Source organism: Anolis sagrei, chromosome 5, assembly GCF_037176765.1.
Source record: "Anolis sagrei isolate rAnoSag1 chromosome 5, rAnoSag1.mat, whole genome shotgun sequence".
Lineage (NCBI taxonomy): Eukaryota > Metazoa > Chordata > Lepidosauria > Squamata > Dactyloidae > Anolis > Anolis sagrei.
This window is the reverse complement of record NC_090025.1, coordinates 141,669,779-141,685,499: the sequence shown is the minus strand read 5'-3', so window position 1 is coordinate 141,685,499 and position 15,721 is coordinate 141,669,779. Positions and strand designations below refer to the sequence as shown.

The 15,721-nt window shown below is 37.8% G+C and overlaps 1 protein-coding gene across 4 annotated transcripts in view; it reads right to left on the bottom strand.

Moving 5' to 3' along the window:
* The window catches only part of MSRB3 (methionine sulfoxide reductase B3), an 80,361-nt gene that overhangs the window by 24,939 nt on the left and 39,701 nt on the right, over window positions 1-15,721 (bottom strand). For all 4 annotated transcript variants that reach the window (XM_060777512.2, XM_060777511.2, XM_060777514.2 and 1 more), the window contains exon 5: window positions 10,996-11,024. In XM_060777512.2, coding sequence (XP_060633495.2) covers window positions 10,996-11,024 — 29 coding nt within the window. The remainder of the gene's footprint in view (window positions 1-10,995; window positions 11,025-15,721) is intronic.

Genomic DNA, 15,721 nt, shown 5'->3' with positions numbered 1-15,721 from the left:
AAACAAAAGCTTCAAGTCACTATGATGTATTTTGCGCTTTTGGGCTAAACACCAAGTAAGATATCATTGCAAGATGAATGTGGATTTTGGTGTTTTTTGCTATGTGTCCAATATAGCTACCCTGAAACACTTTTTGACAATACTTTGCTATAAACATATCTGTGCTTATTTTGACGTCTCTTCATGGACACTCAAACATCTTCCACAACTATCTCAAACTCCCGGGTTGGGCTTTTTGTCTGTAATTAATAAATGAATAGAGGTTGCTTTTGTCAATTTTGTACGTCTGTTTTTATGCAAATGTGTTATTGTTTTTATATGCTGATGTATTTCATTTTATGTGTTGTATGGCACCATTGTGTGCTATTTTGGAAGCCACCCCGAGACCCTATAGGAGATGGTGGCGGGGTATAAGGTTATTATTTGAAACACAAGGTGAGTCCACAGCAAACACGCTGCTGGCTGTTGTATTGGATCACATGTCGGACACTTCCCAAGTGTCTAGGACTGTGTGATGTATCGGCAAATAATGTGTGCAGATCCCAGTAAGGTGGCCTTTTGCAGCTGGCAGATGGTAATCTTGTCAGCCCCAATTGTGTTTAAGTGCAGCCCAAGGTCTTTAGGCACTGCACCCAGTGTGCCGATCACCACTGGGACCACCTTTACTGGTTTGTGCCAGAGTCTTTGCAATTTGATCTTTAAATCCTCATATCGTGTCATCTTTTCCAGTTGTTTCTCATTAATCCTGCTGTCACCTGGGATTGCAACATCGACAATTCATACTTTGTTTTTTAGCACGATCATGAGGTCAGGAGTATTGTGCTCCAAAACTCTGTCTGTCTGATTCCGGAATTCCCAGATTATCTTGACGTGTTCATTCTCTCTGATTCCACCAGTTCTTTGTCACAGGCAGATGTTATTTGTAGCACAAGTTCCAATGAATCATCTGAGCAACGGTGTTATGCCTCTGCTTGTAGTCTGTCTGCGTGATCCTCTTGCAGCAGCTGAGGATGTGATCTATTGTTTCATCTGCTTCCTTGCAGAGTCTACATTTGGGATCTGTCGTCGACTTTTCAATTCTGGCTTTGATTGCATTGGTTCTAATGGCTTTTTCTTTGGCTGCCAGAATCAGGCCCTCTGTCTCCTTTTTCAAAGTTCCATTTGTGAGCCACAGCCATGTTTTTTCTTTGTCAATTTGGCTCTAATTTTTTTCAAGGAACTGTCCATTGAGAGATTATTATTATTAATATTATTATTTGTTTAGATTTAGGATTTCACTGGTCCAAAGTGCAGTTAACTCCCTTTTCCAAAAAGTCATGGGAAGTTATTTATTTATTTCACTGATCTAATTTCGTTGAGGAGGAAGTTCCATAGTCAAGGAGCTACCACTGAGAAGGCCCTGTCTCTCGACCCCACAAATCGCACTTGTGAGGGAAGTGGAACAGAGAGCAGGGCTTCCCCAGATGATCTTAATCTCTGAGGTGGTTCATAGAGGGAGATACGTTCAGACAGGTAAAACTATTTTAAAATAATCCTTGTTTTCACACAATGCTATCATTCTTATGCAGACTTTTGGTTGATGATCAAGGGCTAGGTATGAAAGCTTTTGACAATTTAAATTGGGATTTTTTCAAGATATTAATACAAGAATTGGATATGGGAGAAAAAATTAACAATGCAATTAATGCTATTTATAACTATCAAAAAGCTAAAGTGAAAATAAATGGACAATTGACACAAGAATTTGAAATCGCGAAGGGCACTAGACAAGGATGCCCATTATCCCCACTGATTTTTATAATGGCCATGGAAATCTTAATGAAGAAAATTAGAGAAGATGAAAATATAAAAGGAACGAAAATCGGCAAATTCGAATATAAAATACGGGCGTTTGCAGATGATTTATTAGGAACAATTGAAGATCCAGATAAAAACCTACAACATTGGATAATGAAATTAGAGCAATTTGGAAAAGTGGCTGGATTCAAAATGAATATGAAGAAGACAAAATTGTTATTTAAAAATGTGAAAAAGGAGAGACAAATAAAGATTCAACAACAATTGGGGATAGAGAGTGTAAAGAAAATTAAATACTTAGGAGTCTGGATTACTGCGAGAAATTGCCAACTTCTGAAGAATAACTACAAAATAGTTTGGAACAAAATTCAAAAGGACTTACAAAAATGGAACTACTTAAATCTATCACTCCTGGGCAGAATATCATTAATAAAGATGAATGTTCTTCCAAGACTCATATTCCTATTCCAAAATATACCGGTAATAAGAAATCAAACCTTATTTAAAAAATGGAAGAAAGATCTACTTAAATTCATTTGGAAAGGGAAAAGGCCAAGAATTAATTACATAAACTTAATTGATAAAAAAACGAGAGGAGGTCTGGGATTCCCAGACTTGAAAACTTATCATGAGGCATGTGCTCTATCATGGATAAGAGATTGGATGAATTTGAACAAGGAAAAGTGCTTAAATTTAGAGGGCCATGACCTGAGGGTAGGCTGGCACGCTTATGTGTGGTATAATAGAGAAACTAAGGGAAAAAAATTTGGAAATCATTTCGTGCGAGCCTCCCTATTGAGGACATGGTTAAGATACAAAGCCCTCTTTTATAAAGCTATACCTCTTTGGGTCTCGGCGATGGAGGCCCATCAAAGAAGACTCTTAGGATGGAGGATTTGGCCAAGATACAAGGATATTCTGTTGAAAGGGGAAATGAAGATCAAATCGTTTGAACAACTTAAGAATACGTTCGGAAATATAACCTGGTTACATTATCTTCAAATTAAAGAGCACTTCAAACAAGATCAAAAAATTGGATTTGACTGGGAAGAAAACACATGGGATAAAGTTTTAAAAACTGAGAAGAAAGTAGTCACAACTCTTTACAATAAATTGATCCAATGGCAAACGGAAAAGGAACAGGTTAAAAACTGTATGATTAAATGGGCCGAAAATTTAAGACGGCCCATTCAATTTAGAGAATGGGAACAAATGTGGAATAAAAAGTTGAAATATACTTATGCCATGGATTTGAAGGAAAACTGGTACAAAATGTTTTATAGATGGTATTTGACTCCGAACAAACTAAGCCATATGTACCCAAATGTCTCAGATAAGTGTTGGAAATGTGGAGAACAAACGGGCACATTCTTCCACATGTGGTGGACGTGCAAAGAAACAACTAAGTTCTGGGCATCTATACATGAAGAAATACAAAAGATATTGAAGAGAAGGTTTAAAAAGAAACCTGAATATTATTTACTAGGATTTACGGACTCTGATCTTAAAGTAGAGGAAAATGAAGATAAACTACTTACGTATTTTACTACTGCGGCAAGAATCATTTTTGCCAAATTTTGGAAAAATGAACAGATACCGACTGTTGAAGAATGGTTGGAGAAAGTCAAAGAAATTAGAGATATGGACGAATTGACATTTTTAATGAGAAGAAATACCGGGAAACTGCTAAAGAGAACAGATTGGACTTCTTTTTATGATTATGAAAAGAAATTTAGACAAATATAGAGGATAAGAATAGACAAGAGTAGAAGAAGTTGACGGAAAAGATCCTGATGTTGGAGTGGAAGTCATTTTAGAATAGTTTAGGTTAGTTTAGTCTTTTTTAGTTTAGGTTTTTGTTTTTTTTTTGGTTTTTTTTTGTTCTTTTTTCCTTTTTCCTACTTTTTGATCTTCTTCTTATTGTTCCCCCTCTTTCGTTGTTTTGTTTTATAAAATACTTAATAAAAATCATTTTTTTTAAAAAAGGGCTAGGTATGAAATACACTACGATGTATTTACTTCTTTATCATTATCATACTAGTGGATTGGGACCAAAATCTTGACATGTCACTGAAACACAGAAAGTACATACCTGTGAAGGAATTTCTCCCACTCTTACATACCCTAATACATTTCACAAATGTAAACTGGGAGACATATGTCCAGCAACAAGAGAGTGTGGTAAAGTTTGAAAAAGTTACTAATATGAAAGAACAGTTTAAAGGAAGCTGTAGCAGTTTGGTTCACACTGAACCTCTTAGAAAAGACAAGATGCTGACCCATCCTCTCCTCCCCACCTGGTTGAGACAATGGACCTTGGTTGGCAGCAATGGAAGTAAGTTGAAGACAAAAGGGATAATGGAGGAAAAAAAACTAGGACAATTTAAAAGCAGTTGCAAATGTGGGACAGCAAAGGATTAATTGAGCATACTCTCAAAGACAGTTTGAGACAGTTTGAGAGTATGCTCTTAAGATCACTAATGTTTAAGATAAGCACTCCTGAAAAAGAATAGTAGCAATATATCAACATAAACTATCCAAAAAAAACCAAAGCTGGACAAATACTAAATGACCTAATGATAGTATAAGGCGAGGTGAAATGCAACAAATTTAAAACAATAAACCCATTCTCCCATTGTATTAGTATGTATAAAAAGTTTACATGAAGCGTATCCAACTGAACAACTAGGAGGAAAAAAGAGAAAGAAAGAATAATTCAAAAAAATCAATACAAAATACTTAGTTTACTAGACCGTTAGAATGGACATAAGCTTCATTAGAACTACTGGAATATACTTCTAAGCCAGATTTCTCAACCTGAGGGTCGGGACTCCTGGGGAGTCATGAGGGGGTGTCAGAGGGGTCACTAAAGACCATCAGAAAATACAGTATTTTCTGTTGGTAATGGGGGTTCTATGTAGGACGTTTGGCCCAATTCTATCATTGGTAGGATTCAGAATGCTCTTTGATCGTAGGTGAACTATAAATCCTAGCAACTACAACTCCCAAATCTCAAGGTTATTTTCCCCAAACTCCACCAGTGTTCACATTTGGACATATTGAGTATTCGTGCCAAGTTTGGTCCAGATCCAGCATGGTTTGAATCAACAGTGCTCTCTGGAGGTAGGTGAGCTACAACTCCAAAACTCAAGGTCAATGCCCACCAAACCCTTCCAGTATTTTCTGTGGGTCATGGGAGTTCTGTGTGCCAAGTTTAGTTCAATTCCATCGTTGGTGGTATTCAGAATACTCTTTGATTGTAGATGAACTATAAATCCCAGCAACTACAACTCCCAAATGACAAACTCAATCCCCCCCCCCAACCAGACCTGTAGTGAGGGGGTGGTTTTAGGGGTTCAACCCCCCCCCCCCGAAATGTTTCAGATTTTTTTAAAAAACCTGGTTTACTCATGAATTTTAACTGGTTAACCAAATCCCCATGCTAAATCTATGAGATGCAAAAAATTAAGAGTCCCTCCAGAACTGTAAGCAGTGCACTATCTCAAGCAAATATTGACAATTTATTCACACTGTCATTACTTGCAGCAATAGCCGATGTAGTGAAGCAACCAAGTTGGGGGCCAGACTTGGTGGAGGTGGTTGACAGGGGTGGAACTGCAGGCTATTGAAGGTTGCTCTGCCCCCTGCTGTGCTCTTTGCTTCAGCATGAGCTAGGAGGCAGGCTTCAACCCCACCCACCCCCAAAATTTTCAACCCTCCCCGAAATTTTCACACCCCCCCCCCAAATTGTCAACCCTCCCCGAAATTTTTTTCTGGCTACAGCCCTGCCCCCAACCCCACCAGTATTCAAATTTAGGCGTATTGGGTATTTGTTCCAAATTAGGTCTAGTGAATGAAAATCCATCCTGCATATCAGATATTTACATTACAATTCATAACCGTAGCAAAATCACAGTTACGAAATAGCAACGAAAATAATTTTATGATTGGGGGACACCACAACATGAGGAACTGCACTAAGTGGTTGTAGCATTAGGAAGGTTGAAAACCATTGTTCTACGCAAACATGTATAGGATTAATGCTGTAAGAATCATATACTGTATTTTGTGCTCCACTGTGGATTCTTGATGCCCACATGTTTATCTCTTCTTTTATTTTAGGTAACAATAAAAGCAGTATGAAAAACAAATGGTCTCAGAGAAAAGCAGTTCCTTCTATGACTTGCTAAAGAGAATCCACCACCCACAGGGAAATAAGCCTAAATCCACCCATGTTAACGCGGCCTATATAGTAGCAAAGTATTTGATACCAGAAGTTATTTTTAGTCAAACTGTTAAGAGGATTCCAATAAATAATAAAACCTCAGTAATATTAGACGCACAAAATGTATGGAACATATTCCTTTTTAACAAGTGGGTATTACTCCAATTCCTGTTAGCCAACAACCATTCTTTGTTCACTTACAGTAATTCAAAAATGTTCCCACAAGGCAACAGATTTCTATGGAAGTATCTCTTTCCCTTGTGTCCGCTGCCCATGAAATGCGTATTACTCCAATTTCTTACAATGCCCTTCCTGAAGAATATAAATATAAATCCTATTGCGCGCACACATTTTATTAGATGACATTAAGACTTAAAAACAGTAAGCATAATTGTTTTCTCACGCAAAAGCCTCTACAGCGAGAGGAGAATTTCGTTCAGTCAAAGCTGTTTCTGTTATTAAAGCAAACTTCTCGTCACTGAAATGAAGAATGTGCATTGTTGTACATATGTTATAGCCATTGGCATGATGAATATTGAGCATTAATTTATTTATTTTTTTGTTTCACTTTGAAGTGAAATGCTCTGATCACATTCATGTTACATAGATTTTTTTCCCCCTCACAGTATGTCAGCCTTGTATGATATTTCCAGATTTTGGAGCTAAAATTAATAAATTGAACCTTTCATAACTAACTGCATACCAGACTCCACTTTTATTGCAAGGAAATAAATCTGTGTTATTCTTCATGTTATTCTCACAAAAACGCACAGAAATTATCAAGCTTTCCTCAAAGGATAGTCGCGAGGCTTTACAAATGGTTTTCAACTACATTTCCGCTCGACACACAGAGGGTTTGTCCAAGGACGGAGAAAATGAATGTTCTGAATTGGTCTGCTGAAACAGAGCAACAAAAAAGGTATTCAAAGACCTCCTTTAATTAAAGAAGTGACAAAACTGGGATATTTGGCCAAAAAGACCATGAAACAGCCAGGCTTTTTGTCATATTCCATCTGAGACTATGGATAGAGAACATGTGGCCCTCTGGATGTTGGACTACAGCTCCCAATCACCAATGCTGGGAGATGTTGTCCAATTATATTGAGAGAGCCACAGTTACCCAGGGCCACCCTATAACAGGCCCAAAGTACAATGAAGGCATTTCAGAAGGTTCCAAATGGGGTAAAGGTGCAACATCTCCCAAACTTCCTTATGTCCTTTCTACAATTCATGACTCCCAGAAAAGCAGAACATAATGAGGGAAAGCAACAAAGGTACTGAGAAGATGGTGTACTAGACTAGAGGCTCCATGTGAATAACTCACTAATCTTAATTATGGATGACTAAAATGCATATATTGGTTCCACAAATATGTGATGTTATTGTGATATATATATATATATATGAATGATAATATATATCTTATACACCATTTTTTCATAGAATTATGGAGCACTAGCTTTCCCCTGCCACATGTTGCTGTGGCCTAGTTTGTGTAGATGTGTTTTGTGTGTGTATGTATGTGTATATGTGTATATATGTGGTTTTACAAATGCACTGTAGCGTCTTTTTGATTTTTTGGCTTTTTAAGTCCCTTCTGCTGTGTTTTTCAGTGTTTTTATGAGTGATGGTCACTTGTTGGCCTGATACGTATATTGTGTCCAAATTTGGTGTCAATTCGTCCAGTGGTTTTTGAACATTACATTTTTATTTATATAGATTGCAGCACACCAAAATACCTGAGAGTTACTCTGGACCATGCTCTGACTTATAAAAAGGACTGTTTGATTATCAAACAAAAAGCAGGCGCTAAAAATAGTATCATACGAAAGCTGAGTAGCACAACCTGGGGTTCACAACCAGATACAGTGAAGATACAGCCCTTGCGCTTCTCTACTCTGCTGCTGAATACACATGCCCAGTGTGGAACACATCTCATCACATTAAAACAGTGGATGTCGCTCTTCATGAGACATGCCTCATTATCACAGGATGTCTACTCCCTACACCACTAGAGAAATTATACTGTTCAGACGGCATTGCACCACCTGATATCTGCCTGGAAGTAGCAGGCAATAATGAAAGGACTAATGCAGTGACATCCCAGGCCAATTCCCTGTTTGGATATCAGCCAGCACGCCAATGGCTTGAATCAAGAAATGGCTTTCTAAGATCTATAGAGATACTCACAGGAACAGTGGAGCAACTAAAAACCCAAAGGTGGCAGGCTAAAACTCAGAACCTCAATATGTAGCTGAGACTAAATCAGAAACTCCCTCCTGGGCACACAGAAGGCTGGGCGACTTGGAAGGCGCTGAACAGGCTGCACTCTGGCACCACAAGATGCAGAGCTAATCTTAAGAAATAGAGCTACAAAGTGGAGTCGATGACATGCAAGTGTGGAGAAGAAAAAATCACAGACCACTTACTACAGTGCAGTCTGTGCCTTGCCACATGCACAATGGAGGACCTTCTCACAGCGACACCAGAGGCACTCCAAGTGACCAGCTTCTGGTCAAAGAAAATCTAGTATAATGCCAAGTTTTTAACTTTGTTTGCATTCTTTTTTAAAATACATTATCACTGTATCCTCATTTTGCTTCTGACACGATAAATAAAAATAAATGATAATGTCTAATTAGAGAGGTAACATTCTGTATGGTTTGAGCTCTGAGCTATGATTCCAAGATCAGGTTCGTAATCCCACTCAACCATGGAAACTCACTGGATGATCTTGGGCAAAGTAATGTTCTCTTAGCCTCAGACTAATGCAAAAAAGCAAAGCCCCTCTGAACATATATTGCCAAGAAAACCCTGTGAAAGGTTCAGAAACAACTTGAAGGCACACAAAAATAAGAGCAGACGTCTAACTGCATGGTCATCTATGCCCTTTGTTTAAGGTTTGGAGACATTCGCTCTTCAGACGCTTTAAACTAACTACAAGCTCCATAACCCTTCATCATTGGCTATGTTAGTTAGGGTTGAAAAAAATCCTCAAGCCAACAACAGTTGCCCACTCCTCATTTAGAAAAATCTGGAATTTGATTAGCAGGAGCTTGCGTGACTGAAAAGTATGTCAATCTGTCAAGTTCAGTTCAGTCATCTCAGAGCAACTGATGAAGACAAAACAGCTGGTGACAGGTGGCCAGGAAGGCAGAAAGCGGGAGATAAAAAGCCAGAAACGGCTGAACAAAGCTTGAAGCATGCAAACCGGCATCAGAAGCTGAAGGTTGTGGAAAGACTGAAAGACAGGGTAGAAATGACTGAGGAAGAATACAGGTGGACAAGATCTATGTGTATGGAGAGGGAAATCTCCCAGGGTACTGTATATTATTAAAAGCAGAATGGCGAGCAAGGGGAACTTGAGAAATAAGGATTTGCTAGACAAAAAGAAGTTCAATGAAGCAGTCTGGAGAGAGGATCATAGGGTATTTCAGGAAACAGTAACCCAAAGGACTATCATCCTAGCTATTCAGTAAAGTAAATGTGTTCGAAAAATGCAAATGTGAGTAGATCAATAGGTAACAGTGCTCCATGCAGCCATACTAGCCACATGACCTAGGAGGCATCTAAGCCAGTTCTTTGGCTTAGAAATGGAGATGAGCACCACTCCAGAGTTGGACTCAACAAGACTTAATGTCAAGGGAAAAGCTTTACCTTTACCTTTAGAATGCTTTTTAAATTATTATGTTGTGCTATTCTTTCCCTTGGAAAGGCAATATAAAAATAGCTAAGTTGATATAAATAATGTAGAGTAGCAACGTCTCTTGATGGAAACTTTTTTGTTTAAAAGCATGCTACTTCAGAAGATAACCACACTGAACACAAAATACCAGAGATTGTAATGTTGTGTCGTAAGAACAAGATACAAAATCCATATGTAGATAATGCATATAATAAAGCCAACAGTAAATCCCATAATGGTATATGAGCTTTTGAATTCTGAAGATCTCTTCAACGGGTTCTTTTTTCCCCTACTATCTAACCAAATGAAGGTATCTGAAGAATGCCAGATCTTGCGTTCCGTTATGAATTTGTCACCATAAAGGCATTCCCGTCTATTAATTTTGCCTTTAAAAACTAAGAAATTGTCATTATCACTACCACTCAAGTTTTTAAAAAGTTGGCATGTTTATAATAATGTACATGGTTGGCTCTGCAGAGCCAACCTTAAGAAATGGGGCCACAAAGTGGAGTCCACAGCATACGAGTGTGGAGAAGAGCAAACCACAGACTATCTATTACAATATAGTCTGAGCCCTGCCACATGCACAATGGAGAACCTCCTTATAGCAACACCAGAGGCACTCCAAGTGGCCAAGGACATTTAGTATAATGCCAAGTTTTTAAAATTTTGCGTTTTTTAAATACATTACAACTGTACCCTCGGTTCACTTCTGATACAATAAAATAACGTACATTCTGTTCTGTTGAAATTAAATATAATTTTTAAACGTTTGCATTCTTAGAGCCTAACGCATTAATATTTCTTATAAATATAAAAGAACCTGACAATTTGGTTAACCACCTAGAAACAAATCTACATCCTTGACTAGACTGCATGTATACATAGACGTTGCATGGACGTTCGATGACAAATAACCTGTTTCCTGATCTATGGCTTGCTCAGACATCATGCAAAAGCCTTGTCCTCCAGGAAGAAAAACAACCTTTTTAAATCAAGCAATATTCCCAAAGTCCATTTCCCTCAGCCCCATATCATTCAAAAACTAATGCAAAACTGACATGGTTTCCTTGCAATCATCTCAACATGAAAGAGTAAAATTAAAAAGAGACATGCACCTATGGAAAGAATAAAATCACTGTGTATGGTATTCTGAAACCTGAGATTGCCATAAAGATCTGGCTGTTCCAGGCTGTTTAAAGTTAAAATTGTACATGATAAATTGCTCTTCTGAGAGTAACATGAAAACAGAGTATTCAGCAGAAAGATTAGGAACTTTAAAACGTACCTGAATTGGAGTCAAACTTTGTTTCTGATCTGAGGGACAAGAGCGAGGAGGGGGATATGTTAGTTAAAGTAATACTTTAGGTAAATAGTAAGAAGCAACACCTATACATCTCTACTTTAATGAAATTTGTTCTCAAATACACATTTTCGTTGTATTTTCAAATTTACAAAATTATCCATGATCATTTTATTTACAAGACTGGTAAAATCGGCATGGAAAACAATGGATCATAGCCATGTATAATTAATCATTAAGTTTTAAACATTTATTTATTTATTTTTATGAAGAGTATTTTATGTGGATAGTGATATCAATGCACATGTTTACACATCCTCACCACACACGTACACCAAGAAATAAATGCACAAGTTTCCCTTACGGAGGTTGAAAATTCAGCCTCCTCATGAATTCCTGCCAAACAAGAATATATGCAAAACATACTAGTACTACCAATTGTCTGCTTAATGTGTTATTTAACGTGTTTAGCATAACACAAATGAACTCAGTAGGCTGTGTACTTAATAATGAGGTGGAGGGGGAAAGGGGGGAAATTAGCTTTTGTGGGAACATCATGTTCCAGATATAGCGTAATAATAGTTCTAAACTCTGAAGCCTTTGAAGCTCGCAGTTCAGCTGTGGGAAAACCTAAGTTGGGTAATTACTTTCGAGATGCTGCTGAAGTGCTGTCAAGCAGAATTAACCCTATGACTAGGCCTATCTGAACAAATAGCTAGAAGCAGCATTGTCTAGATCTAACTCTCAAACCAATTAGCGGGCATGCTCCAACCAGACATATATCACAAATTAACAACCTCTGTGCTTTGTGCGTGTGTGTATGTGTATATATATTATATACATTCACAGCTGCCACAGCAAGATACAAGAACCGATCAGCGGGATTCTTTGTCAAAGATGTTACTTTAGTCAGGGAAATGTGCCCAAATAGAGTGGGAAATGGCAGGTTCCTTTAACCCATGAGAAGATATTGATGAGTTTGGCAAATTATACACATCTTTCACTAAGCACAGGTTACATACTGCTGGTGTGCAGATCACAGAAATAAACTTAGAGCAAGGTGAGGCTTTGTAGTGAACTCTGGTCCACTTCATGCTCACTGGAATATTGGATAATGATGAAAAAAGCCAGAAAATAACAACAGGTTAAAAGAAAATGAGGAGAGGGAGAGGGGATATGTGAAAAATGACCTCTTTGTTATGCAACTATTTTTCAAAGGGAAGTCTTCCATATGGCTTCGAAGTACAACAGGGCAAAAAGAAATTTTCTTCCACCAGAAGCAAATTCTAATGGTGCTCAACAGAGTCTATCGGCAGCATGAATCAAAGAGTTAATCTCCATTACAAATGAGCACCCTTACGCTAAAGGATGCAATACTGCCAAACAAAGGCACTTATGGGTCGGTGCGTAAGTGAGTTTCTGAAACCCAGCAGGCATATCATATGGATAGAAATTTCCAGGGTTTGGGACATTTATATTATTGGACTATAACTTGCAAAAAAAAATCCACTCTAGCCAGAGGGATCTTGTATCACCTTGGACACTAACTGAGAGAAAGAAGTGGGTGACGTTTCTCTCCATTAGCCTTAGGGCCCTTCCAGACAGGCCCTATATCCCAGGATCTGATCCCAGGTTTTCTGTTTATCCCAGATTATCTGGCAGTGTGGACTCAAATAATCCCGTTTAATGCAGAAAACCTGGGATCTGCTCCTGGGATATAGGACCTGTCTGGAAGGGCCCTAAAGGTGCTACAAGATCCACTTACATACTGATCCAGACTATCATAGCTATGTCTTTAAATTCTGTCTAGAACAGTGGTTCCCAGCCTTATTTGACCAGGGAACACTTTGACCTGGGACCACTTTAACATGGACCATTTGACTAGGGACCACTCTCCAACATTAGTGCCAAAAGGGTTACGAATCAGTTTTTGGTCAACTTTAGATTTGGTTTGGTTATTTGGGGTGCTGATTCAGAAAATTGAATTGAATAGACCACATCAGCTCTAATTTCTGATACAGAACATATGCCATCCATTAGTTGTCATCTGCTCACCCACAGAAAAGCATATTTAATAATCTAGAACTGTGAACGTTATTTTAAGTCTTGTGGCCCACAAGTTGGGAGCCACTGATCTAGAAGGATTTATCAGTCCATTACTACTGATGAATCATCACAAAGTGCATCCTGCACAATCATAATCAGGATTGGTGATGGATCCTTGGGTCTATAAAATTTTATTTTAGATGTTGAGCATAATTCTTCCTTTTGTAGAAAAATCTTGCTAGCCATTTCACTAGCAGCTTGTCCCATGCATCAGCTTTGACTGTATAATTGTACTATAAATGGCTAACTTTGGTTAGCTATTTTTCTTTCCAAGTTATTTTATGATGGGGAAAACTATAGCCGACATGTTTGGTCAGCATGCTGAAACAACATGATTGAAAAATTGTCAGATGTTTTGTTAAAAGATGTGGCAATGAATTTTGCCAGTGTCTGTAAGCCGCCTTGAGTCCCCTGGGGGTTGAGAAAGGCGGGCTATAAATGAAGTAAATAAATTATAAATAAATAATGAAACTTAACACAGGGAACACTAAGAAAGTAAGTAGAGGTAGGTGGTTTGGAAATAACAAAACAGGAAGAGGGGGTGAATCCTAAAATACATTTGGATAATAAGGCAAAATCCAAAGTTAATGTGTATAAATTTGTATTTATAAATAAATACCTCAATTTATTAAAATGTACATATAAACAAATACATGTAAATAAGATCCAAAAACGAACAGATATCTATTTAAGCTTTCAAGATGTTAAGATTTCTTCATCACAAATGTTACAAAATGAGGTAAGAGGAAGTGATGGAATAACAGATCTTAAAAGTCATGTCATTACATGCCGTGTTGCGGCGAGTCCAGGCTTTCAAACAGAGTTTATCACGTATTATACTTCATCTAGAACACTACTTTGAGTCTTGACCTAAAAGGAGGTCTTCTTAGCTGAAAGTTGGAATCATGAAAAATTTGACAACATTTACACAAATTTATTAGTAAGATTGTGCTAACAGTGGGCTTTACAGAAACTGTTTCAACTGTACTTCACAAAAAGTAAATTTAGCCTGTTTAGCAAGCTTTACAAATGCTGATTTATTATCATTATATGTTTGAATATTATGTCTATTTTACATATCTATATACCTGGGGCTGCATAAACATTTCTTGGGTGGAAAGGGCTCACAAGTGGAAAACGTTTATGAAGCCCTGATCTAGAATGAGCTTGCCAGGAATTTTTCTAACTTTTCTTCCTCTGCTTTGCATATTAAGCTGTGCAAAAATCAGAGTCAGGGGACCCTACTGCAGGAGCCAACTGGAGCCATGAAAGATGTCTCTGTCTGGTTTTTTTCATCCCCTTGAGATCTCTACACGTAAGATATTATATCCTTGGTAGTGTCATTGCTTTTACAAGCCATTTCTGTATCAACTCAGCAAGAGATACAAGCACTGTTCGGCATGTGTAGGTGCTGGCTTGAAGAGCTGTTGCAGCTGCACTTCTGGATTATCGCAGTAAATGATTGCATTAGATGGTTTTCCTGCAAGTAGTATGTACAATACACATGGAATAGTTTTGCCTTGGCCTTGTATAACTTGCACATTTCAAAGTTCAGTACAAAAATTACATCTTAGGGGTAAGATTTACCAACTACTTTGATACGTTTATGGATTGGGACTGCAAGATTGAAATAGATTAATTAAAATCAGGTTGAACAAAAAACACTGATTAATTAGAACAAGGGTAGGTATAAGACAGTCTGTTGCTGGCGAAAGGCAAATATTACAATTTTATTATTCTATTTTATGAGAATATTTTTGTTCTGGTAGAATCTAATGGGCTACTGAGGGCTCATCTACACAGCACCTAAAACATGGGATTTCTCGAGTTAAAAGGGGGGGGGTGGCTACATGACATTAGCACTAAATGCGCTCTGATTAACTGCAATAGCTGAATTGAATGCATATAGCACAGTAACAGCTTGCTACAATTTGTAAGGCCCAATTAATTCATTGTCACAATAAGCAGATTCTCCAAAGAAACTATGCATGTTTACTTCATTAACTTCTTCCTATTCAGGTATTGAGGTACATGGTTCACTTTCCTTTCTTCTCTGCATCCTCTTTGGCTAAAATCATGTTGTTGTTGGATGCCTTCAAGTTCTTTCCAACATACAGCATCACTAAGGAGAATTTACCATCGAGCTAGGCTTAATTAAACACCCTGTTGACACAATGGGTTAAACCCTTGTGCTGGCAGGACTGCTGGCTGAAAGGTTGGTAGTTCGAATCCAGGGAATGAGGTAAGCTCCCATCAGTCAGCTCCAGTTTCTCATGTGGGGACACGAGAGAAGCTTCCCACAGAATGGTAACATCCTTGCAGATGGCTTTGAGTAATTCTCTCATACCAGAAGCAACTTGCAGTTGCAACTTGCAGTTTATCAAATCCCTTCTGACATGAAAAAAAAAAAACCAATCTCCCCAAGTAAATTACAAGAAAATCTCCTCATTTCACATTGATCTGGGAATAAACCCTTTAACTTCCAATCAGGAAAATATGTATGTGTGTTTGAATGATAAATTGTGATAGGTATATAATGCAAATGCATTATTATTATTATTATGCATTAAAACACATTATGATAAAATACATATATACTTGGTAC